At 36.0% G+C, this 25,156-nt stretch overlaps 1 protein-coding gene across 3 annotated transcripts; it reads right to left on the bottom strand.

Moving 5' to 3' along the window:
- Positions 1-249: 249 nt before the first annotated feature.
- On the bottom strand, positions 250-24,844 carry TMEM59 (transmembrane protein 59). 3 transcript variants are annotated; one of them, XM_081485195.1, is made up of 8 exons: positions 24,635-24,844; positions 19,068-19,173; positions 17,457-17,551; positions 14,666-14,818; positions 12,804-12,885; positions 11,516-11,600; positions 9,027-9,135; positions 250-891 (listed from the first exon to the last, which is right to left on the bottom strand). In XM_081485195.1, exons 1-8 carry the CDS (start codon positions 24,821-24,823, stop codon positions 736-738), a joined length of 975 nt encoding a protein of 324 aa, XP_081341321.1. In that variant the 5' UTR covers positions 24,824-24,844; the 3' UTR covers positions 250-735. The 3 variants fall into 3 exon arrangements, with proteins under 3 accessions (XP_081341321.1, XP_081341322.1, XP_081341323.1); XM_081485196.1 differs by having other exon boundaries at positions 11,516-11,597; XM_081485197.1 differs by lacking the exons at positions 17,457-17,551; positions 19,068-19,173.
- Between the last annotated feature and the right edge of the window lie 312 nt (positions 24,845-25,156).

Raw genomic sequence — 25,156 nt, 5'->3', positions numbered from 1 at the left:
ACTTATACTTGACATGCTTTATAACAGAGAAGAGTTCTTTGGAAACATCCATCCAACAGAAAAATCTATAGTGTGTGCAAGACAACATAAAATGCACTTGTGAGAGGATCATTTTTGCTTTCATTTGCTTCCTGATCATATAGCAATAAACAGACAAAGAACATTTCCTGTTTATTTTCTGGGTTGGGCAGTGGCAAAAGGGAAAATCTGGAAAATCAGCTGCATATTAACTCAAATTTCAACACATAATTATTCAAAGAAAGTTTTAATGATTTCAGTTCAATACAACTGAAAATGTAGTGTTTTATTAAAGGGTATTTTCTACTAAACTTCAAATTACAGGTTGTAGGCCATTGCTGAGCAACAGCATCATATCCTACTGAGTATTCAGCTTAGTAACTAAGGTGACTGACATGGTAGGCAGTGGGGAAGAACAATGATCAGCTCACAGAATTTGGCTAAGAAAGGAAACAAACAAAAACAATGCAAATAATAATTAAAATAGCTACAGATATTAGTAAAATAAAAATACAATCCCAAATAGCCATCTCTTAAATTACTAGAAAAAAATTAAAGGTAAAGTTACAGCAAATACAGTCTTCACAGATTTGGGTAACTTTATTTGCATTTAATAGTGATTTTTAAGCCCTATAGCCAATGAAACCATTTTAAAAAGCTCTATGAGGAATGGAAACTTAGATGTCTATTCCACTTTTCTTAAAAAAAAAAAAAAGCTTAAATTTCTGAATGAGCAAGATTCACTTTTGCAGGTAGAGGCCCTGCTTCTTCAAGATCTTCAGCTTTAGATCTAACAACCACAAGAGAAGAAGCTGGATATCTGTTTAGCTTTTGTTCATTCATAAATTCCAAGTCACCATAGATACTCAGCTTCTGCCAAAGAAAAAAAAATCAATCAATGAACATTAGCAATTTGGATAATTAGGAACCTCTCCAAGTAAGGCTTCAAATAACAATTTAATATGTTAAGATTTGGTAAAAGAAAAAAAAAAAAAGAATTTCTATACACATCCTCAAGAATCCTTTTACTCAAAGTATTATAGATATGTGATTCAATTCCCAGTGGACGGTCAAATAAAAATTTCACACATGTCCTGACTTAAAATACTTACAAATTAACAGCTGAGTATCAGGAAAAATTGCTCAGGTTTAAATGCAGTAAGTGTGGTCATACCACACCCCGTATTGATTCTGGAGCATGGATTACGGATGCTTGATGCCTTGAGTGATCAATTCCTTTAAGACCTTATCTCTCCAACCAAGTGGTCAGATGATTTGGAGTAAGTTCTTCTGCTACTAAATGTTATAAATTAACATATATGGAAAATGGTATGTACGATTTTAAGTCTGTGAGTAGAACAAAAAATATACACGGAATAGTTTAACATTGACAGAAAGGTCTTCATAAACATATAAAAGTTCAAATTGTTACTAACATACTCAAACAGATACTAAAATGAAAGAATGAAAGCATAAACAGTATCAGGGCAAATGTCATAAAACTCACTGAAGTATAATGGAAATGTTTAATATCTTTTGAAAGTAGATCGATTTAGATACAGGTCTATCTCCTAAAGGTAGAAAAAGAAAATGAAAACTTTTTACTAAGAAATGCAGTAGATTTTGTTGTTAACGCATGTGGCATTAAATCTCTGATCCTGTGAGCTAAAAACTGAAGCACTGACATTATTGACAGGGCAACTAGCTGTATTAAAAAGATAGGGACTTCTGTGCTGGTCTAGTGGCTACAAACTCTGCACTCCCAAAGCAAGGAGCCCAGGTTCAATCCCTGGTCAGGGAACTAGATCCTACATGCTGTAACCAACAGTTCGCAAGCCACAACTAGAAGATCCCACATGTCACAACTAAGACCCAGTGCAGCCAAATAAATAAGTAAGTAAAAAATAAATATGTACTTAAAAAACTGAACCACATAGAAGTACTAATGTTGGAAAGATGCTCTTAGTAGATGCTGAATAAAGAGCACCTTGAAAGTTTAAGTATCTACAATATCAATATGTGCAACAATATGGAGCGTAATGCTCAGTGAAAGAGGCCAGTCACAAGAGACCACACATATGGATTGTCTATGGCTGGTAAAGATGCTTGGAGGAAATGGGGAGTGACTACTAGTATGAGTTTCCTTTTTTGGGGTGATGAAAATGTTCTAAAAGTGACTGTCATGATGGCTGCCTACTTGAACACATTTCTGATGCGGTCTGCTGTCTACTGTTTCAAGGTAACAATAATTCTTCAACAAGGAGGTGGCCCAGTACTTGACACTTGACACTTTTCCAGTTAAGAGAAAATTTTCAAGACAAATTCAATGGTTGATGGATTGGACATGGATCTGATACAGTGAGGCTTCCTTAAAATCCAAATTAATGATTTGGGTTTTATTTGGGTGATAATTTGCTCTGAGGCACAATAAAAGAAAAACTTTCACAATTCTACTTAACATTTAAAAGCCTTGAAAAATACTACTTAACATTTAAAAGCCTTGAAACAGTGACAGAAACTGTTTAAACGATTTCAAACATCTGTATGGAAGAAGCTATCTAAAAGAACAAGGAGAAAGAGTAAAATCTGTGCAAAGAAATGGATGGGAGCATATGGATAACCTCTAACCAGTATGTTTAGTGATTTTGTGGCTACTGTGTATTCTCAAGTGAAAGTGAAAGTGGTCGCTCAGTCATGTTCCGACTCTTTGCAACCCCATGGACTGTAGCCCACCAGACTCCTCTGTCCATGGTATTTTCCAGGCAAGAATACTGGAGTGGGTTACCATTTCCTTCTCCAAATTATCAATCAAATACAAGGGTACAATACAAGTATTTTCAAATGTGTCAACTTGAAAAGGTTACTACCCAAGCATCCTTTATGAAAGGAGGTACTTTATTAAGGAGGTATTCCAGCAAAAGTAAAGAAGAATCTAAGGAAGAAAGCAACATACAAGAAACAGTGGCAACTGAGATGACTTTTATGGGAAGAAAGCCAGAACAAAGCAAACAAAAAAAAAACATTCCATTAAGCAGAGAGATTTGGAAGATTCTCCTGGGAACACTTTTAAGTAATTCAGGTTTATAATTTGCTTTCATGTGACTCTAATCACCACTGTACTTGGTACTATTTTGAATATCTACATAATCATAATATTGTAAATATTGTCTAGTGGATTTTAAATTTTCAGATCAACCAATAGCAGAGTCTGAAAGTATATATACAGAAGAATGAATTTATTTTATTTCTCAAGGATCTAACTAATGAAAATTGAGAGTTAAAGAGTATGGGAAGAAAGAGAAAAGCAGTAATAAGGAGTCAATAGAAACCTATAAAGCATTCACTAAAAGTATGCAAAATAATAATACACATTATAAAAACTAGCAAGTGAAGAGATGGAAGTGAGAGACAGTGTAAGGGAACTAAACTCCTCATCTATAGTAGAAGGACATCAGATAAAAGTCTAAAATTATTAAAAACAAAAAACAGAAAATTTTTAAAAAAAGGCAATTGCATGGAAAAATGTTTTAAAACTACTGACTGGTTTATCTGAGAACTGAGGAAGAGGAAATCAATTTTATTAGTCGCTCACTGTTAGTTACTCAGTCGCGTCTGACTCTTTGTGACCCCCTGGACTGTAGCCAGCGAGGCTCCTCTGTCCATGGAATTCTCCAGGTAAGAATACTGAAGTGGGTGGCCATTCCCTTCTCCAGGGGATTTTCCTGATCCAGGAATCAAATTCAGGTCTCCTGCATTGCAGGAGGATTCTTTACCGTCTGAGCCACCAGGGAAGCCCCTTATGTCACATGTATTACTTCTAAAACTTAAATTTAATTACTAAATATGTATTTGGGCTTTAGGCCTGGCTTTTCACTAACCAGTTAGGCAATCTTAGGCAAGTTATTATACATAAATCTTTTTCTAGACTCATTTTATTTTCTTTCTTTCTTAAATTATGAAAGTAAGATAATACATTTACAGAAGACTTGGAAAATACAAAGTTACATATAGTTCCACTACATATTACAATTATTTTTTAAGTAGACAGATTAAGATTTTTATTTGGAGTTTCAATATCAAACTCTCAAAAATTAATAGAACAAATAGAAAAGTAGAAGGATACAGTAGACCTGAAAAGCAACTATGAGCCAATTCAACATAATTAAGGTTTATACAATTTTCACACAGTAGGACACAAATTCCATTCAAGTTCTCATAGATATAAACCAGGAGACCCTGGAACATATGCAGAGGCAGAAAACAAAGGGCAAAAACTTCATGGTCTAAAGGTATTGAAATCTTACAGTCTATTCTCTTATCACAGTGGAATTATGTTAGAAATCAGTATCAAAAGATAGCTGAAAATAACACATATTTTCAAGTGTAAAGTGATATTTACCAAGAGAGATCTTTGACTTAGCCATCGAAAGCCTCAATAAAGTTAAGAGCCTGAAAAAGCTACAGAAAAGCAGGCATTTAAATGAGAAATAAATATCAAAATGATAAATTAATATTAAAGATACTTTAAAAACACCATGTATTTGGAAATTAAATGTCTCTTTTAAATGATGGATGTATCTAAGAAGCCATAACAAGGAAAATTAGAAAATATTTGTAACAGAATGAAAATGAAAATTTTGAATTTATCAGAGTTTGTTGCATGCAGCTAAAGTTGCTCAATGCAACTAAATACAAGGTGGAATCTTGAATAAGTTAAAAAAACAAGTAATGGACTCTAGCATAAAATTTTGTGAAATCTGAACAAAATCTGCACTTTAGTTAATAATACTATATCCCATGTTAATTTCCTATTTTGCTTTGTTTTGTTTTACAACACAGTATTTCTTTATATTCTCAAATAGGATTAGAAGTTTCAAGCCTCAATTTAAAAAAAAATCACTAAGATAATAAGCTCTCTAGTCTTTAAGCAGTAATATTAGATGCCAGAATAAATGGAACTATGTCAAAGTTTTGAGTGAATATAAGTTAGAAAGTTAGCATTCTATTCATACTTAGACAAGTGGAATCAAAATGTTATACATTTTTTAGCTAGGCAAAAATCCATAGGTTTTCTAAAATATATATATTATACATACTATTTTTATATATATGTATACAAAAACTTTTCTACTACATTTGATAAAGGCTTGAGAAAGAACAACAAAAACAGCAAAATTAAATTTCTTAACAGAATTTAGATTAAAAAGCTATGGCAGCTCTGGCATTTATATCATTTTTTGATTGTCTCTCTTGAGACTTAAAGATTCGAAACAGCAAGATTCTTAGTCTTTTTTTTTTTTTTAAGACAAAGAAAATAATGTTTATTATAGTTTACAACATGTTTCATTCTACTCAAGTCTTTGAAACCTTTAACATTTAACTTTGTTCATTGTGATTTTATTCTTCATTGTCTCTTTAATCTCTTGAACAGGGTCTGGCACACTATGTTACCAGTAAGCATATGTGAATATTATTTGGAGTCTTCTAAAACTTTTTTTAACTGACCATGTGAAATCAGATGATCTTGGGTTTGGTAAATAAAAAAGGAAGCAAACAGATAATGAGATAACAGACTCAGCATTTATACGATTATTTGTTGCTTCGGTACTTTTCTGAGGCTGCCTGATCTCTAGAAAGGAATATCCAATACTGCTGAACTCTGTTTTTATAAGTCAGGTTTGACCTGCCTGACAAGGATCACTATGAATGACAACTCTTTACTATCGTAAATAGATAGTTCAACAAGAGAAAAGCATTATTATTTCATGATGTTTCCCCCAAAAATGACATCATAAATGTGAAAGAACAGGGGGGAAAAGTGGAGACATAAGGATCAAAATCTTTGTAAGTTACTCAAAATGACACTGCTTTAAGATCAACCAATGCCAACTCTTTCTGGCACTACTATTAAATGATATATGATGAATATTTATTATGTGCAAAAGAGGCTAAAGATAAGTTATTTCAGAACTTTCCTAAATAAGAAGAGCAAAGCTGTTCATAAGTTTCCAAGACTACATTTCTGGCCTTTATTACAAACATTTTAAGCTTTATTTGTAGTGACTGAAAAGGAAGCTTTTAATATTTCATGTTTGAGCTCAAGATACCAGGTCTATACTGAAGACAAACATATTCTCTCAGCAGGTTTCTGATTTCCTGTAAACACACAGGATATATGTAAACTATATTAACAAAATATAAATAGCATTGCTCATTGCTTATATAAGTTAAAATGCACTCTCATGTTACCATGGAGAGGGGTCAGAAGTAACTTATGTTCCAAAAATAAAATCAATGAAAAGTTTTATGAAAGTATAGTTTTAAAGTAGGTGACTTAAATTCTCAGCTATTTTTACAGTAAATTAAGGAGAAAATAGCAGAAAAGGAGTATCTACACTGCAATATTTTAAAACCATTAATATGTGTTGATATAGTTCAGTGAAAAGAAATCCACTAAAATGGCAATACAAAATAGTTCTGGATGAGTGATTTTTTTTCCTGCTTCTTTATATATAACTTTATAAATTCTATGTCAAATATACAGAACTTTTATAATTAAAGTGAAAGTGAAAGTGAAGTCGCTCAGTCGTGTCCAACTCTGTGGCCCCATGGACTGTAGCCTACTAGGCTCCTCCATCTTCGGGATTTTCCAGGCAAGAGTACTGGAGTGGGTTGCCATTTCCTTCTCCAGGGGATCTTCCCGACACAGGGATTGAACCCAGGTCTCCCGCACTGTAGGTAGACACTTTACCGTCTGAGCCACCAGGGAAGTCTGAGCCACCAGGGAATTATTTTTATAATTAAAAATAGAGTTGAAAAAACATTACTACTTAGCTAGTGTGGTTTCAAACACAAAGTAAAGCCTAAAAGCAGTGAATACAAATAGCTGTTTTTGATACATTTTTCTTGAAAATATATCTTTCAAGACAAAATTTATCAGAGCAGAGACAACATCTAAAAGGAAGAGAAAGCTCAAAAGTCATCTGAAAAGGAGGGACGGATTCCCAGGTCTGTAAGATGTAATCAAACACCAATGAGAGGCATTGCTATGTCTAAACAACACCAGAAGATGTCAATTCTGTAAGTCAAGTAAGGAAATTAAGAGAGGAAGAACTATGAAATGTCCACCTAGGAACTGTGTCAGTAAGAGTAGGAGCACCCTGGCTCAAAAACACGGACCACGTGGTGCTGCTGGTATTCAAATACCTAGTGTCAGAGAGGTTACACATACAACGAGCTCCTGATATGAGTCACATTATCAATTTCCCTAGTGATGGAGGGTAAAACAAAGATTTATTACTACAGGTTTGTAGCTTTGCTGCCGTGAGGATTTAGAGTGCATGGGGCAGTTCAAAAGTAATGGGCAAAGGCAATCCTATGTAAGATGTCTAACTTCTACTTTATCAAAAACAAAAAAATGATTAAAATATGGACATCAGAACTAAACAAGAACACAAGCAGGTAATAAGCAAGAGGATGTTCAGATGGCATCATAAACAGATGAGTTGTTTAGAAATTTACCCATTCTCTATTATTTCCACAATTCAAGGCAATCCTGTCTAACTTTATCCATTTGTTAAATTGTCCACTTTTCTCTCTCTGCTAATCCATACCATTCTTCAAAGTTCAGGTCAAGACCCTCATGACCTAGCCTGACAATCCAACACATACGCTCTGCTTTCCTTAACACTTCATATATTTATTATTTGTGCCACTTAAAATAGTTGATCAGCTGGAAGAAAAATGGCATATAGGAAGACACATACGAGTTGCAGAGTCAAAAGACAGGAGCTTAATTCCAGGCTCAAAACTTTCACAGCTGTGCAACCCCAGGAAAGTTATCTAAACTTCATAAGCCTATTTACTCATCTACAAAATGAATAATAAAACCTGCTGTAGAGTTGTGCTGGACATGTGAGATTCATGAAAACACTTTGTAAATTTTTAACTATATTAGTTATCAACATTATCCTGTCCCAGTTTCTGCCTGCCTATATCCCATATGGTCTTAATAAAAACATGAAAAATATTATCCAAATCATTATTCATGTGTAAATCTTATAGCATATCTTTATAGTCTCTGAACATAAAAGTACTGTTCAAGCATCATGCTAGGGACATGCTAACTACTTATTATCAGATTCTAATCTCCCTCCTTCCTTCTTTTCACTCTTTTTCTACTGGATTTTGGAGGCACACGAGAACTAAAGTTTATTTCAGTTGGATGTGATGTCAATAGAATTTATTATCTTATGTTTAGTTACATAAATAATTTTTCTTCCTTTAAAGCTAAGTTGAATCATCAAATTAGAGGCTTTTTCTGAAACAAAAGTCCTTTACCTTATGATTCCTGGGCCAGTTAAATTTTAATTAACAAGAAAGTCAAGATAGTTTTCCACCTCTCTCAGAGTATAGCAGAACACATTACTCAAAATCAAACACTTTAGCCTTGATGTTTCTAAAGCAACAATTATTCCTTAACATTTGTGGCAATGTTAAATTTAAAATTTGAAGTAGTTCCACAAGCCTTCTTTCTTATATATCACCTTAGAAACATGCCAATGGGTTTTTTTCAGTCTCCAAGGCCTATAGAGGGGATTCCCTGGTAGTCCAGTAGTTGGGGCTCTGTGCTTGCACTGCAGGGGGCAAAAGTTTGACCCTTGGTTGGGAAAGTAGGATCCCTTGGGCCATGTGGCACGGCCAAAAATGAATAAATAAATTAAAAAAAAAAAAGACCTAGGGAGAAGAGAGACATTGAACTCAAGTCAGCCAGTATACACTGGTCACTATAGTAGTTAGCACGGCAGAAAATTGGGAAGTGATGCTTATGCTGCAAACCTGTAATTCTCATGTGTGCCAACCCCCATGTGTGTGATTGAAACCGCCAAATTTTCTCTCATTCTATTAGTAGAAAGGTTTTGCTTTTCTAGTTAAACAAACAAAACATTTAAAAAAGGAAATGATATGGCTCAGTCTTCAAATGGCCTAAGGGTTAGAATTAAATTTACCTCAGAGGGAACATACTGCTCCACAGCTGTAGCAACAGTTGCACAACAAATCCAGAGCAACACCATCACAGAGAGAACAAGAGTCATGGTTAAAATCCACCCAGAGTTACTGGAAAAAAAAAAATCAAAGTTTTGTTAAAATTGCATAACATTAAAAAACAGAAGGTTCTTAACAATTAAAGGCAATCAATTTTGTATACTTAGTTTAATAATACAAAATTTTATGTGTACTACCCTTAAAACTATTTAAAAAAAACATACAGAAGAAAACATTATAATAGCTACTATATTAGGGTGATATAATATACTTTCCTCCATTTCTCAAGCTTCTATAACATGGCTATATAACTTTTACAAATTAAAAAAGTCAGACATATTGGCTTTCTGCAAAATACATAAAATTAAAGCAAATTACTGTTAGGGATTTTTTTAAATTACTAAATGATATAAAGCAAATCAAAGTGTTTTATAAACTGTATACTGCTACACAAATAAATATACATATATATATTTTTTATATATATATTTTTGCAAGGTATTAAGATAACACTTGCTTTAAGAAAACTCAATATCCCAAAGAATTAAGGTACAGAATAGGTACATTATGAAACAATAACTTGTTTTATAAAAGGATTCACAACAGGTTTTCAGAAGTTAACTTCTCTACTATATTTCAAATATTTAACTTGCCACAATTTACTTGAATTTCAATTTACAAGAGTATATCTATTATGAGGCATTCTGTATTCATCACAGCATATCTTAAAAAAGGATAAGTTATATTTTTCTTACAATTAAAATATCTCAGTGTAGAAGGCTAGTTTAGTTACAAGAATTAGTAACTGGAGTTTTTTCCATAATTGACCTATTGTTTGCCAAACTATAGATTAAGATTCAAAGAAAAAGCTATTTTTAAAATGTTAGATTTAAAAGAATAACATATGATGACAAAATGTTAAAGGGTAGTAAGGCACCAATAGATGCTAGGTAGTGTAGTATTAAGGATAAACTGTAGGGAATTCCTTGATGGCCTAACAGTTAGGACTCATTGCTCTTACTGCTGGGGCCTTGGATTCGATCCCCGGTTGGGGAACTAAGATCCTATCAGCTGAGTGACGTGACCAAAGAGGAAAAAAAGAATAAATGGTAACTTAAGATTAGGCTGTAACTTAGGTTTCATAAAAGACTTATGAAACTGCAACAAAAATCCAAAACACTGAATGAGAGAAAAACTCCCCTATTTTGGTACAAAATCAAAAGCAGGTTTAGAAGTAAAGGAAGGGAAAATTTGAAGTTCAATTCTTATTTTCTTACCCAGTCTTTAAAATAAAAAGTATCTGATATCTGATTAAAACCTGTCAAGAAACTATTTCTACTCTAAGAAATTACAGGAAGCATGTAGTTTGGACTACTGAAGTGATACACGTGAGACACAACAGTCTACTTGTTCACCTCTCTACTCAAGTGCTTGACCTGGCATCTGACACAGGGTAGATAACTATCACTAAGTGCTGCTTCCCTTTTTTTGGCGAGGGGCTGCAGGTGGTTGTAGGGGGAAGGCTTGTATCAGAACTGCTTAGAGTAGAAGGTTGCATACTTTGATAAAACCCTCCTCACTCTAGAAGGCTTGATATTTCTTCCCAAGAGGGCACAAGGTACCCATTACCCTAGCCAGTCCACTTTCCCTTGCCACCCTTAAGAATCTTTGACATGGAGATGACACTCAGTATAGAACACAAAGCCCTCCTTAATCTATAGCCCTTATCCACCTCCCCTAACCTCCTGTCTGGCCATGGAGATAAAAATGAAAATCCAACCCCCAAATCATTCAAATACAGTCATCCCTTGGTACTCCCAGGGCAATGGTTCCAGGACTGCTACTCCCTCCTATACCAAAATCTGAGGGTGATCAATTCCCTTTTATAAGTGGCATAGTATTTCCACATAACCTACACACATCTTTCTATACACTTTAAATCATCTCTAGATTACTTATAATACCTAATAAAATGCAAACGTTATGTAAATACAGTTGATCCTTGAACAACTTAAGTTTGAACTACGTGGGTGAATTTATTTATTTTTAAAAAATTTGGTTTTTTAATTGAAAAAAATTCATGTGAATTTTTTTCAATAAATATACATTTGGCCCTCCAACTCAATTAATTAAAGCTTAACTGAGATGTCTGAAGAAGTACATATTGTAATATAAATTAAAGATTCCCAATGAGAACAAGAGTGCTTCTGTACTGCAAAAAAAAAACCCCTTGGGTTTTATTAAAGTAGAGTGAGAATCACCTTTTAAACAACCCAAAATATCCAAAAGTACAGTTCTGATAGGGAAAAGATGAAAAAAAAAGTTGTTTTTTTTTTTTTTTTTTTTTACTTTTGAGCAGTTAATATAACTTTAAAATAATAAAAAGGACTGCATCTCTCTGATACAAGCCAGATTTTATCTTCTGTACACATAAGTGAAGATGAATACATACAGAGACAGGCATCTTAAAAAGCCATCACTTTCTCCATCTTCAAGATAGTTCCTATGTGCTTGTGAACTTCTCATTTGCAGATCTGCTGAAATAATAAGGTACAAGTTAATGATATCCTATATTCCAAAAGGGGGTCTCAAATGACTGCTTCTAGATATACACACTGTACAGATACCCAGTTATTGCTGTAAATGTAATCTGGTATATTTATAATGAATGCAAGTTCCTCTGGCACATTAAAAACCAATTGGATACTATATAACATTATGAATTTCCTATTTTATTTTCAAGTTTTTATTGACATTGATGCTTTCCATTTAATTATATGTCTGAATGTAATAATACAATGGTTTGTTCAAATCTAAAGTTAAAGATGGGGCTTCGCTGGTGGTCCAATAGTTAAGAATCCGCCTGCCAATGCAGGGCACAAGAGTTCAATCCTTGCTTCAGGAAGATCCTCTATGTGGCGTGGCAACTAAGCCCATGCACCACAACTACAGAGTCAGCAGTCTAGAACCTGGAGGGCATAACTAAGAGTCCACACACTGCAACCAATGAAGACCGTGCTCTGCAACAAGAGAAACATACACACTGCAATGAAGAGTAGCCCCTGTTCTTTGCAACTAAAGAAAGCCCACAAGAAGCAATGAAGACCCAGCACAGCCAAAAAATAAATAAATGAATAAATCTTAAAAAAAAATAAAAAGATACAGTTAAAGATGGCCTTCTGCTGTCATCATTCACCCACCAAAATAATTAAAAAGTTAATAAAATCAGTATTTAAAATAAGGGATGAGTTAATACATTTAAAAAGGTAAGCATAGTTTTAGCTTGATGTTTTATATTTCTATGAGTTTAAATTCACTTCTAGCACAGAAATAAAAAGAGAATAAAGACATATTTTCAGGGTAGTTTCACTATTTGGTTAGTTTATTGGAAGATATCAGAACATCTCCTTAGTTCATACTCAAAACATCCTTCAAGGCAAACTAAATGTTTTTGGAATAGTGCTTCTCAAAGTGTGATCCCAAGACCAGCCAGCAGAACCCAGCAATCTGTCAGAAACGCAAATTCTCATGTCTTATTCCAGATTGAGTAAATTGGAAACTTTGGAGGTGGGGCTCAGAAATGCTTTTAACAAGCTCTCCAGACTATAATGCACAATAAAGTTTGAGGACCACAGTTTTAAGTTATTTAGTCACCTTCCAACAATCATACAACCAATTCTACCACCATCAGATTTGACTGCTAATGTTTTTAACCCTAAATTACTTAAAATAAAACTTACAGGACATTTTGCTTAGTGACGATTCTTTCAAATTTGTAGGTTCCTGTTCCAACTGTGGTGCATACTGGATTTCTGGCTTAGACTAAAATGATAAGAAAGCAATTAAGTCATTTGTACTTCTTAAGCCTTTCTCAGTAGCAAGTTTTATAACATATCTCTATAAACATACAAATTGAGAAAAAGTAACAGAAGTATGGTATAAAAAATAAAACATAGTAACTACAAGATATTTTAATTGCTTTTGCTAAGCATTAGATCCAGAGTCTTGCAAAAAACAGATTTCTATCATCATCAAGAACAGTCAGTTTAATTTCCTGACAACATTTAAAAAAAAGAGAAAACAGATTACAACATACTGCATTAAGTATCATACCCTGTAAGAAATGAGTTCTAATTCTGGTTGATTAGGAATAATGTGGCAGACTGCCAAAATTTCTGGTTAAACACATCTCTATTTTTTCTCATCTGAAACATTCTATTCTTTTCTACGTACGTATGAGTAACTCATAAATTATAGCTCAATACTCCATACTTTAGGGCTTCCCTGGTGGCTCACAGTAAAGAATCCGCCTGCCAATGCAGGAGATGTGGGTTCAATCCCTGGGTTGTTTGGGAAGATCCTCTGGAGAAGGAAATGGCAACCCACTCCAGTATTCTTGCCTGGGATATCCCATGGGCAGAAGAACATGGCCGGCTACAGTCCATGGCGTCGCAGAGTCAGATACAACTTAGCGACTAAAAACAATGGCAAACAACTCCATACTTTACATTTTCTACGTAGCTCTGATGCTCTGGAGTAGGGGGTTTCTCCATCATAATCATTTTTAAGTTGACACAAAGAGAAAAACAGTTAACCTGACATCTAATCAGGAATGAAGGACTCCACTCTTAAGAGTCAACTTAAGTAGCTTTAGGAAATAGAACTTATTCATGAACTTAAGAGAAAATTCCTTCTGTGTTTTACATATTACCAAATTACAGGGTACCCAAGACTCAGGATGATGTTAAAAATCACATACTAGGCTTACAGTAAGCCACTCACTTGGCAATAATAATTAAAAGGTTTACTTTAACTATTTCCTGAGAAAGCACATAACATAATTTGTTGGCTGGTAAATTTGAGGAATTTAACAACCAAAAAGGATGACAGCATGGTAGGGTGGTATATGAGACTTGGAGCTAAAGTAACCCAGGTTTGAAGCCTAATTTTGTTACTTCTGGCAGTGTGACCTTAAACAAGTTAACCTCGCAGTTTCCTCATCAATAAAACAGCTATAATGCAACTTCATGAAGTTGTTTGGAGAGCTGAGACAACATATGTAAATGTCTAGTACACATGAACCTTCACGAAACAGCAGCTATGATTATCATATCCCATGATAAACAATGAACTGGGAGAAAAGTTATCTCTCTAGAAGGCAACATGCTTCTTCAACAAGCTCTCTTATCAGTTATGAGGAAAAGCGCTATTAACAACTAAAAATTATGTCCCATTGCTTTTCTCTAATATCCATATGTGATATAAATACACACCATTATTTATATTCAAACTACATTAATTTTTCTTATCTCTTATATCTATAGGTTTCATTTTATCAATTTAACCACTCTAAAATTTAGAAGACTCAGAGATCTTGTTAGATACAGATCAATAAGCTTTAAATAGATTTCCAAAGGGCACAGGGAAGAGTAAATCACATTGGGTCCTGATGTCCAATGTAGGTTTTAATGCAGGCTAAAAAGTAGTTATTATTTGATAATAAATATTTGCAATATTTGTTATTCTATGCTAAGATATTCATTTAAAATATATACATTACTACTGCTAGTATTTAAATGAATCTATGAAGCACAGTTATCACCTGGAATATAACTATTTTTCCGTCATCAGCTTGAAGATAAAAAGTCCACGAAGAGGTTATGAAGCTCTGTGCAGAGTCCACCATGTCACTCCAGAATGATCTTACCAAAGTTAGAGGGAAGAGCAGATGCATTTTTGGCATCAGGGACATGAGCTTAAAAAAAAAAAAAAGATTAAATCAAGGTGAAATATATTATTTTTTATATACACATATACAAAAGAACAATATAATCAAATCCTTATTTGGACAGAGTACAAAACAAGTGATTATATTATCGTCATTAGCATCAGAGTAAACTCTTCATTATCTATGCAATTAACCATGAGAAAGCTTAAATTCCTAGGATCCTTTAACATACCACCTAATAAAATATAAGCTATCTGTCACCTGTATCAAATTAACAGGCTTTTGAATTAGGTCAAAAAATGTAGAGAATCTTAATTCTTCTCTTTTGATTAAATAAGGATTAGCAAGGCCTCAAGAGGTAGAAGGGGAAGGGACAAATCTTTAATACTTTCATGTAAAATAAACCATCCTGTAACACACACCAATGGAAAAAAGGAAGGAAAAAAAATCAATCCAAGGAATATATGCATAAAATGTGAGATATCTGGTAACTGGGAAGAGTGAGGGAAATATTTATGGGCTGACTGCATATAGTAAGCTACTGATGAGATTTTTACATTAATTGGTATCGCCTCCCCTTCAATTCTGACTATTGACTAATTCAGAAGCAATGGGCCCCTCTAGAGAATAAGCATGAGATACCATTCGCTGAACTCTAGGGATAGCTTTGGTTCTGGCTATATTTCAAAAGAAAGACAGTATGGGGTTACTAAGAGAGAAGAGCTTTTAGAATCAGAAGAGATTTGTATTCGTGATCTAATTTTTCCACTTAAAAGCTGTGAAATCATTCATTGATTAGTTCACCAAATAAGCATTCGTTGAGATTATAAATTTTAAGAGTCAGAAACCATGTGTGTTTTATTTATCCACATATATGTGTTTAATCTATGTAGGACAGAAGTGAAACAGAGGGTGATACATGCGTATGGGGAGAGGCATCTAACCCAAACTGGGGTGAGAGGTGGTTAAGAAGGCTTCACAAAGGACATGATACTTGCCCTGAGTCAAAAGGATTCACTAGGCAGATAGAGAATAGAAGAAACAAGAAATAATGTCACGATTAACATATCACAAACATTAAGAACTTCTCACTACGTACACATAATTAAGGGAAACGGAAATAAAAATGGGTCTAAAAATTAGAAAATATGTTTAAAGTTACTCGTAAGAGAAACACAAATTAAAACTGTAATAAAAGTAGTACATTGCCAAGGACTGGGAGGAGGAGGAAAGGACAGTGACTGCTAATGGGCAAGAGATTTCTTTTTTTGATAATGAAAACATTGTGGAAGTAGATAGTAATGATGGTTGCATAGTCTGGAACAGACTAAAAACTACTGCACTGAATACTTCAGAAGAGTGATTTTTATAGTATGAATTATATCTCAATTTTAAAACCTGACAGAAATTCCATACAGGGCAATTTTGGTCTAGTTCTCAAAATTAAAAATGCATACACTTAACTCAGCAATTGTATTCCTATGATTTTATTCTAGAAATATAAATGTGAAAAATATGCAACATTATATATAAATCTAAAAAATTAGAAACACAACCCTACATGTCCATTAAGGGACTACTTAAATAAATGACACATCTATATAATGAAATAGATATGTAGTGGAAAAAAATGAGTAGATGGTCTTTATTTATACTTGTATTTTACAAAAGAATACATGTATCCTTGTATACGTATAAAATACCTCTGCATTGGTAACCCCGGCTACATTAACGGAGGAAAATGGAGTGGCTAAGAGATACAGGGGTAGGAAACTTTTCACTAGACAACTGATCTTTGAACAATGCAGGGGCTGGGGTGCTGAAATCTGTGAATATACACAGATTATAGCTGGTCCCCCATATTTGTGATTCTGCATCTGAGAATTCAACCAATTGTAGATCATGTAGTGCAGTATATTAAGAAAAAAAATTCAAGTGTAAATGGTCCCGCAGTTAAAATCCATGTTTTTCAAGGGTCAACTCTATGTGTGTATATATATATACATATTTTCTTCTTTTTTACCTTTTGAGTTCTGTACTATGTGGTTGTATTTCCTATGCCAAAGTTAATAAAATTCAAAAACCTTTCCCAGAATGCTTGGATAGAGTATGAGGGGTAGAAATCCTAAGAGATGATATAGAAGAGATAATCAGAAGCCAGGCTGTGAGAAACGGTTTGGACTTAAACCTGTATATAATGGGAAGCTACTGAAGTATATAAGATAGCAGAATCATGGCATGAGATTTCCATTTAGAAAATAAATATCCAGACACAGACTAAATGATGGACTAGAAGGGGCTAAGTGGGAAAACAGACTGGAAGCTAATTTAGTAATAAAGATGAGAAACGATGCTGATCTAAGGTAACGGCAGATGGGGTAAAAGAACTCTCCATTTCCCTGAGCCTTAGTTTTTTCATATGCAAAATGGGGATAATATTGTCACTGGACCAAGAGAGAAAACAAAATGAGATTATGGGTGTGAACATACCTCTTAACATTAAAGCATTATACAAAAATAACCGACTTTTCTATTTGCAAAAATAATTTGTTTGCTAAAGACTAATTATAAAATATAACACTGAAATAGGATCACGTGAACAATATACATTTCAACACAAAGTGCAATCTAAGCAGGCATTTCTGAAAGGAGTATTGTTTCGTACTTGTTCTTGTCTCAATTCTGCATATGGCAGCTGATTCTGGCAACCAAGATGGCAAGCATATTGCTCATCAGATTGGGAATATGCTTCTGTACATGCTGGAAAAGAAAAACAGTAAATTACAAGGAAAAAAGAGAAGGAGAGAAAGAAAAGGGGATAGAATAGAAAGTAAGGAATTTGGCATTTTATAAAGCAATTTATTGTACTTAAAAAGTATTTCATTAATATGAATTTTCATATTTGGCAGTAACAGCAAATGTTTTATTTTAATAAAGTCCCATATCTTCTGCTTCCCACAAGTCAGATGTTTCAGGTATAAATCTATTAATTTACACACTCAGGCTCTGTCTATATGATGACATTCATACGAGGTTCACCTCATAGCTAAGGTTTGCAGAAAAGAAAAAACATTGAATTGGCATCCTGAAATTCTGGCTCCATCATCTGTTGGCTGTGTATGTGACCTAGGTAGAGCTATTTAACCTGACTATTGATTTTTATTATGTCTAAAACAGAATTAATACCACTTACTTTAGGGGGTTGAACAAAATGATATACTTTAGTAATTTATACAAATATATGATATTACTGTTAAGAACTGGATCACTGACTTCAGCAGCAAGGGTATTCACAAGGCAAAGAAAAATAAAACAATCAATCTAACATCCTAAATTCTGAGAAAACTGAACTTTAAAAATGTTCTGCAGCAGGATTCCAAACTTGGAATGAGTCTCTACCACATATACGCTCTTCATTTAGTTCACTAGAGCCATTTCTTTCCTGTGATATAACACTTTACACCACAATTTTATTTTTCTTTCCACCCAGTCATGCAATTGTAGTGTACTTCTCGAAGGTACTAGATAATAAACTGAACAGTATTATGCACATACAAAGATGGCCAATTAGGAGACTGAGCCATAAAAAAAGAGGTTATGATATCACACAGGGTAGATGGAAATAGTGGCATAGTGATAGGGAGAAAGCTACCTCCCACTGCACTGAGTAAACAGTGTAAGGTAATGAATGAAGAAAATTCCATTATAGTTTTTAAAAAGCTAAATATCAATTTTGTCCTGATTACAGGTTTCTTTTATTAAACACATCACTTTGGGCAAAAGGTAAGAATAGTGGCTTAAGAGATGACAAAGACTCTAGTTACTTCTTTTATTGGCATGACTCACAAAGAATACACTATTAAATACTGAGTCAAAGGCCTGATTCAGTAAAAAAAAAAAAAACTTGGGAGCTAAGTCAACTAGCCTATGATTGAAAGGCTTAGGAAAATTATACTATCCACTGAAAGGATAGTGATGAATTATGAGAAGGGTAATCACTATTACATTTGTCTAAACCAAATACTTGGTTAAACAAAGGTGTTCCTATCTGTAGTACAAAATAAACACTGTCTCAACAAATAGATGAAATTTAAAGCCTACGAAATTTCTAGCACCAGCTAATAGAAGTTCAACTTTATAATAATTAAAACATGCTTGATGACTAGTTTAAACAGTATGCTTGTCATTTTCCGAGGAAAATACATAAAAAGCATAACACAACTCAAAGAAAACACCAATGTTATATACTGCTGATGTTATTAGTATAGCATCTTACCAGATTCACATTCCAATTTGGTCCGATTTAAATCAATTCCATCATCCACAAACTGACAAATTGAAAACAGCCTGCAACCTCTCTGACATGCGTACAACTCTTCTTCCTAGGGAGGTCAAGAACAGGGAGGATTAACAAAAAAAATAGCATTTTTCCCTTATGGGGGGAAAAAAAAGTCAAAAAGAAAGCGAAGTTAGTAGGGTTTATTATAAATTGCCCAATAAAAGTTTTATAACTGAAAGAAAATGATAGAAGTCAGGTAATACTTAAGACTATATAGTCTGCCCTATAAAGAAGTTTTAATTTCTTATTTTAACAGTGATATCCAAAACAAATAAATAATAAGTGATATCAAGAAACCAAGTACATAAAAACATCACCCTTTTCCTACATTCCATGGTCATATTTTGGGGGGAAAAGTTGAAAATAAAAATAACAGTGACATAATCAGAACTTTAACGGAGGCAAAAATGAGAAAACAAGTACTTTAGGACCAATAGACTTCTCTGGTGGCTCAGACGGTAAAAGCGTCTGTCTACAATGCGGGAGACCCGGGTTTGATCCCTGGGTCGGGAAGATACTCTGGAGAAGGAAATGGCAACCCACTCCAGTACTCTTGCCTGGAGAATCCCATGGATGGAAGAGCCTGGTAGGTTACAATCCATGGGGTCGCAAAGAGTCGGACACGACTGAGCGACTTCACTTCACTTCACTCTTCTTTAGGACCAGTGGTGTACTTCTGCCACATAAATATTTATACGAATCATCAGGCCTATCAGGAAAAATATCATGACTAGTTTTACATAGCAGATAGTGCTATAAAGGCCCCCACAAAGTGAGGTACACATTTAGAAAAATGCTTAAATGAAAGGATTTTTTTAAACTCAGTTTACCTGAACTGAAAACACAAGGGCAACATGTGACCCGTGGAAAAGGCCACTGGATTCAGCCAGACTTGGATTAAAACCTTTCAGGTCAGCGTGCACATTACTTTACCTATCTATTGATAAACGTCAAAAAGGAAATAAAAGCTGTAAATTATCTCTAAACCCCCCAATAATGCTGGAAGACAGCTATTCCTAGTGCAGTGCCCAGAACATTGAAGGTACTCAATAAATGGTAGTAGTGTTAATCATAATAATACATTTTAAAAACAGAAAACAACAGTTGTAGGCATCATTGTATTTGTGTGAGAGCTCAAGATAAGAAAGATTCTTCATTGCTGGAAAATGTGTACTGCTCAGTAAGACTAATGACAATGTCTTCAACAGGCTTTCCTTTGGTGAAATGGATAGTATTTGAAACAAACCAGTATATGTGGGGAAGCCCCCTCAACTACTGTGAGATCCACTGTGTACAAACTGGCAGGCACCTAACAAAGAAGGAAACAGCATGTGCATATACCAGTTAGCAACCAATGGAATACAAAGTTATGCATTTCTTTCCAGCAGGATTAGTAAAATTTGTGCAGCAGCAACAATTCCTTAGGAGGAGATGGCTGCAGTCTAGTATTTATTGTTGTTCAGTCGCCAAGTCATGTCAAACTCTTCACGACCCCATGGACTATAGCACACCATCTTCCCTGTCCCTCACGATCTCCTGGAGTTTGCCCAAGTTCATGTCCATTAAATCAGTGGTACCATCCAACCATTTCATCCTAACTGTCTAATATTAAACAATCTTTATCATACAACTTTGAAGGTAGTGCATTTCTGGATGTCAGTTCTAGCTGCATTTATTGTTACAGTGAAATTGAAACAGTTTTAACTATTCAAGTAAATTTTATACCTGAGTAGCTTTTGTAAGACAGTAGAATTCTCTCATGTCTTTGGAGCACCACATACTTCCTACTATGGCATGGAGAAGTACGAGCTCATTAGTATGAGCTATACCGCAAGCCATTTTGCTTTCAGATATGTTTTCTTTTATTAAACCAATCCAATAAGCCCTCCAGTACGATTTTCAGAAGAGAGTGTAGCATGGTGAAAAAGTCTAGGTTCAGGAATCAGCCCTGGTTAGTCGCTCAGCCTCATCACTTATTCTGCACAACCTTATGCAAGGGCCTTAATCTCTCTCAGCCTCAATTTCTTTAGTTGTAGAACAGTGACAATACTTACATATCAATCCTGAAATATGATGAGGATTTTATATTTTATTATTTTATATATTATTTTATATCCATAGCCATCATTAACATTATGCTATACGATCTAATGGGAGAAGGCAATGGCATCCCACTCCAGTACTCTTGCCTGGAAAATCCTATGGACGGAGGAGCCTGGTAGGCTGCAGTCCATGGGGTCGCTAAGAGTCGGACACGACTGAGCGACTTCACTTTCACTTTTCACTTTCATGCACTGGAGAAGGAAATGGCAACCCACTCCAGTATTCTTGCCTGGAGAATCCCAGGGACAACGGAACCTGGTGGGCTTCCATCTATGGGGTCGCACAGAGTCGGACACGACTGAAGCGACTTAGCAGCAGCATATGATCTAATAAACAGATATGACATTAATAATATATTTTGTGAGCACACACAACGTACCAGGTACGGTGTTAACACTTAATATATCATAGGACACCTGGCACAGAGCAGGCACTCAACTGGTAGCTATTAAGTCATATCCTTGTTCTAAATAAATGTTTCATGTTTTAGAGAATGTTTCATGCCCTATGCATCCAAAGTTACTGGCAAGCTTATATAAAATATACCTTCTTTAATTTAGACCAAATCCTCCTTAAAGGAATCCTACTATCTATAGATGTTACACGCATTTTCTTATCCTGAGCTAAGTCAAGCTAACTATTCTCTCTTATTCAGCACTACTAATATACTGCACATACCAAACTGGCTTTATGACATTTGACAAAGGAAACAACTACCTGTTGCCATGTGTTAGGTACTGTGCTAAGAGTACCATGTATATTATCTTTAATCCTCATACTTTCTGCAAGGTGTAAGGATTTTTTTTTTTACAGTTGACAAAATGAAGCCATGAGAAGTGATTATCAAGGACACACAGATATGTAACAGTAAGGCTGGGAATGAAACCCAGGTTTGTAAGGTTCCAGAGCCTACACTCTTAAAAATGACCAGGCTGGTTCTAATTACCTTTATTATTAACAGGATTTAGGTCTCCTGTATTTGGACCCAGACAAGTTACACAATTCTACTTCTGAGGAAAGTTAAAGGGTGAAATATGATAATTTTTAAGTACCTACTACAAACAAGTAAAGTACCACGCTTTCTTTCAACAAATAATTTTGAAAAAGAATCATTAAAATGAGATTTCTATTTGCCAGTCACAAATACAAGACCAAGAGAGGCTTTAGGAGCTTGTAAATTTAAATAATATAACACCCACTGCTTTTTTCCAAACCATAAAGCACAATAATTTGACGGAGGACCAAAGGACATCAGTGAAATCATTAAATATTTTTAATCTACAACTTTATTAGTAGAAGGCAGTACAGTGTAGCCAGTTTTAGAATTGAATTCCTGCTACTCCACTCCTTCTTGGCTATGTGACCTAGGTCAAGTCACTGAACATTTCAGAGCCTTGATTTCCTCAGCTGAAAAGCCCAACTTGGCAGGGTGAGAATTAGGGATAATGGAGGTAAATCTCCCATCATACTGGTTAATAAGACAGCGGCAGCTTCAGTCGTGTCCGACTCTGTGCGACCCCATAGACGGCAGCCCACCAGGTTCCGTCGTCCCTGGGATTCTCCAGGCAAGAATACTGGAGTGGCTTGCCATTTCCTTCTCCAGTGCATGAAAGGGAAAAGCGGAAGTGAAGTCGCTCAGTCGTGTCCGACTCTTAGCGACCCCATGGACTGTAGCCTACCAGGCTCCTCTGTCCATGGGATTTTCCAGACAAGAGTACTGGAGTGGGGTGCCATTGCCTTCTCTGAATAAGACAGCAGGCAGTTTATAAACTTTAAGTCCAGGACAGGAAACCAGGTGATTTAGAGTTCCTAGGGAGAATAGCTTTACTGAAAAAGTAAGAAAGATTTATAGATATCACATCAATTGTTAGAAATTAGTGGATATTATAAAAGTACTCAGAGGTTCCAGAAATGTCTAACCTTTTAAATTGCTTATTCTCCAGCATATGTACTCAAGTAACTACAAATATGCTAGGAAAATCTCAAAAAAAGGGCGGGGGGGGGGAGGGAAGGCCAGTACATCCATACACTAGAAAGATACAAAATAAATCTCTGCCCAATTCCAGGCCAAATCATTATTAATTTCCTCATACAATCCTCTTACTTATGAGCGGTTTATAAAAAAAGAAAATAATGTATTCAGGAGCAGTACACATTGATTTAAAAGTCTAGAAGTCAGAATTCCTCATTTTTCTCTCTCTTGATTGCTAATGATATATTTGTCTCTGATAATTTGATAATCCCCCCTCTCACACTTTTTCTTGAAGATTGATAATCCTCAAGCAATGTAAAACCCAGCAGTAAACAGACATATGGGCAGAAACAGCATTTAGAACTTTTAATTTCAAAAGCCTGAAAGCACTTGCCAATAAGGAACATCCTAAACTTGTCCTCCTAGTTACTTTGTAGTTTGAGAGAGCAAAGAGGCCTAGCGACATGGTTAAGCATATAGCATGGGGAAGACAAAGTAAAAACAAGGGCAAAAAGACCAGCACAAGCTGTTATAAAGAAAGGCAGGGGTGTGGGGGGCGGGGCTTATACCCAAATCACATATTTGGAAGGGTGGGGAACACACCACGCAATTTGGAATGCTCAGTCAACAGTTCTTAAGCTGCAAAAACAACTTGGGAAGTGGAATGGAATTAAAGGAAAGGCTGCACCTAGGGGCGGACAAGGAGGGGAGGAAGGGTCACTCTCTTCCTAATCTGTGGTCCCCTGCGAGGGCCAGTCTCGCTTCTTTCTCACTCTACTAATCCCCTATCTTCTGCTGCACCGAAAGGTAAGTTCTCTGAATGTAGAAACCTAACTGCTTTTTCTCTAAGCCATCCCAGTCCCAGTGTCAGCACCTAGCACAGTTACTCAACACAGACGGAAAGCCCTTCCTGAGTGTCTCCCAACTCCTTAATACATTTCATACTATGGTGGAATTATCTACTTGTCTGACTCTCAGGTACAGGCTGCAGGCTTCCAGCCCAGAGAGGCGCTAAGGGAAGAGGGAGTTAAGAACTAATCTTTTGTGGACTGGCGTATCTGCAACTGCCCCCCCGGCGCCCCGCCATCCCTGGAAAGTGAGGACCCTGCATTAATCATCTGGATTCTCCTTCCCCTCCGAGCGTTCTTCTTCCCCCCTTCCCCGTAAAGCCCCAGAAAAAAAGGGATCGTGTCTTGCTTATTTTTCTGTCCCCGGCCTATTATAGGGTAGGTGCGGCACAAACTTCCGGTAATTACAGCAGGAGCGGGATGCGGGTAGGATTAGGGAAGAAAACAAGAGCCACATAGATGGGAGACAGCGGTTGAAGGGTGGGTTCAACAGTCAGGCTCCCAGAAACGACAAAGGTGCGGGAGAGCGGAAAAGATGGGCGGCCAGGGAAGGGTTCTAGCCCGGTTCGGACGGGCCCTACCTTGGGGTAGGTGTGCAAGGGATACGTCAACTGACAGGCCCGGTGACAAGACGCCGTATCACCCAAGACCGAGTCAAACGCTTCAGCCGAAGCGGTTCCCGAGCCTCCTGCCAGGGCCATGGCCAGCAGCAGCAGCGGCGGGATCCCCAATTGGGCCCTGAGCCATAGGCTCCCCTTCGGCACCGCCATTTTGTTTGCCTCTGTCACAGCAGCACAGCTTGTTGCTGTTTTCTTTTCAAGGTTTCCTCCTCCTTCCGGGACCAGCCCCTTCCCCGCCCCGCGGGCCGCTGCTTCCGCCTCTGTAGTCTTCTCAGCTCCGCCCTGACCCGTCCGAAACCGCCGCCTCCCGCCCCACCTCTAGGTCTACGAACTTCTAGGTTGGCGAGAGGAAGTGGATTCAAACATCGCGAGTACTAGAGCGAAACGACTCCTCCCTCTGCGAGGCATGCTGGGGCATGCAGTTCTCTTCTAGCGGGAGGTGCACGGTGGTTGGGGAACTTGGTCTCGGGGAACTACCAGCCG

Source organism: Giraffa tippelskirchi, chromosome 5, assembly GCF_054371585.1.
Source record: "Giraffa tippelskirchi isolate mGirTip1 chromosome 5, T2T-mGirTip1v1.2.pri, whole genome shotgun sequence".
Taxonomy (NCBI): domain Eukaryota; kingdom Metazoa; phylum Chordata; class Mammalia; order Artiodactyla; family Giraffidae; genus Giraffa; species Giraffa tippelskirchi.
Note: the sequence above shows the minus strand (reverse complement) of the source record. Positions and strands in the feature narration are given on the sequence as shown.

What these genes read in the sequence shown, in the direction of transcription:
- TMEM59 (XM_081485195.1), bottom strand. Translation starts at nt 24,823, where the DNA reads ATGGCGGTGCCGAAGGGGAGCCTATGGCTCAGGGCCCAATTGGGGATC. An exon ending in GAAAAATAGTTATATTCCAG is followed by an intron (nt 12,886 to 14,665) that starts GTGATAACTGTG and finishes TTATCATTTTAG; the next exon opens with TCTAAGCCAGAAATCCAGTA. An exon ending in AGCAGTATGTTCCCTCTGAG is followed by an intron (nt 892 to 9,026) that starts GTAAATTTAATT and finishes TTTCTTTGGCAG; the next exon opens with AAGCTGAGTATCTATGGTGA.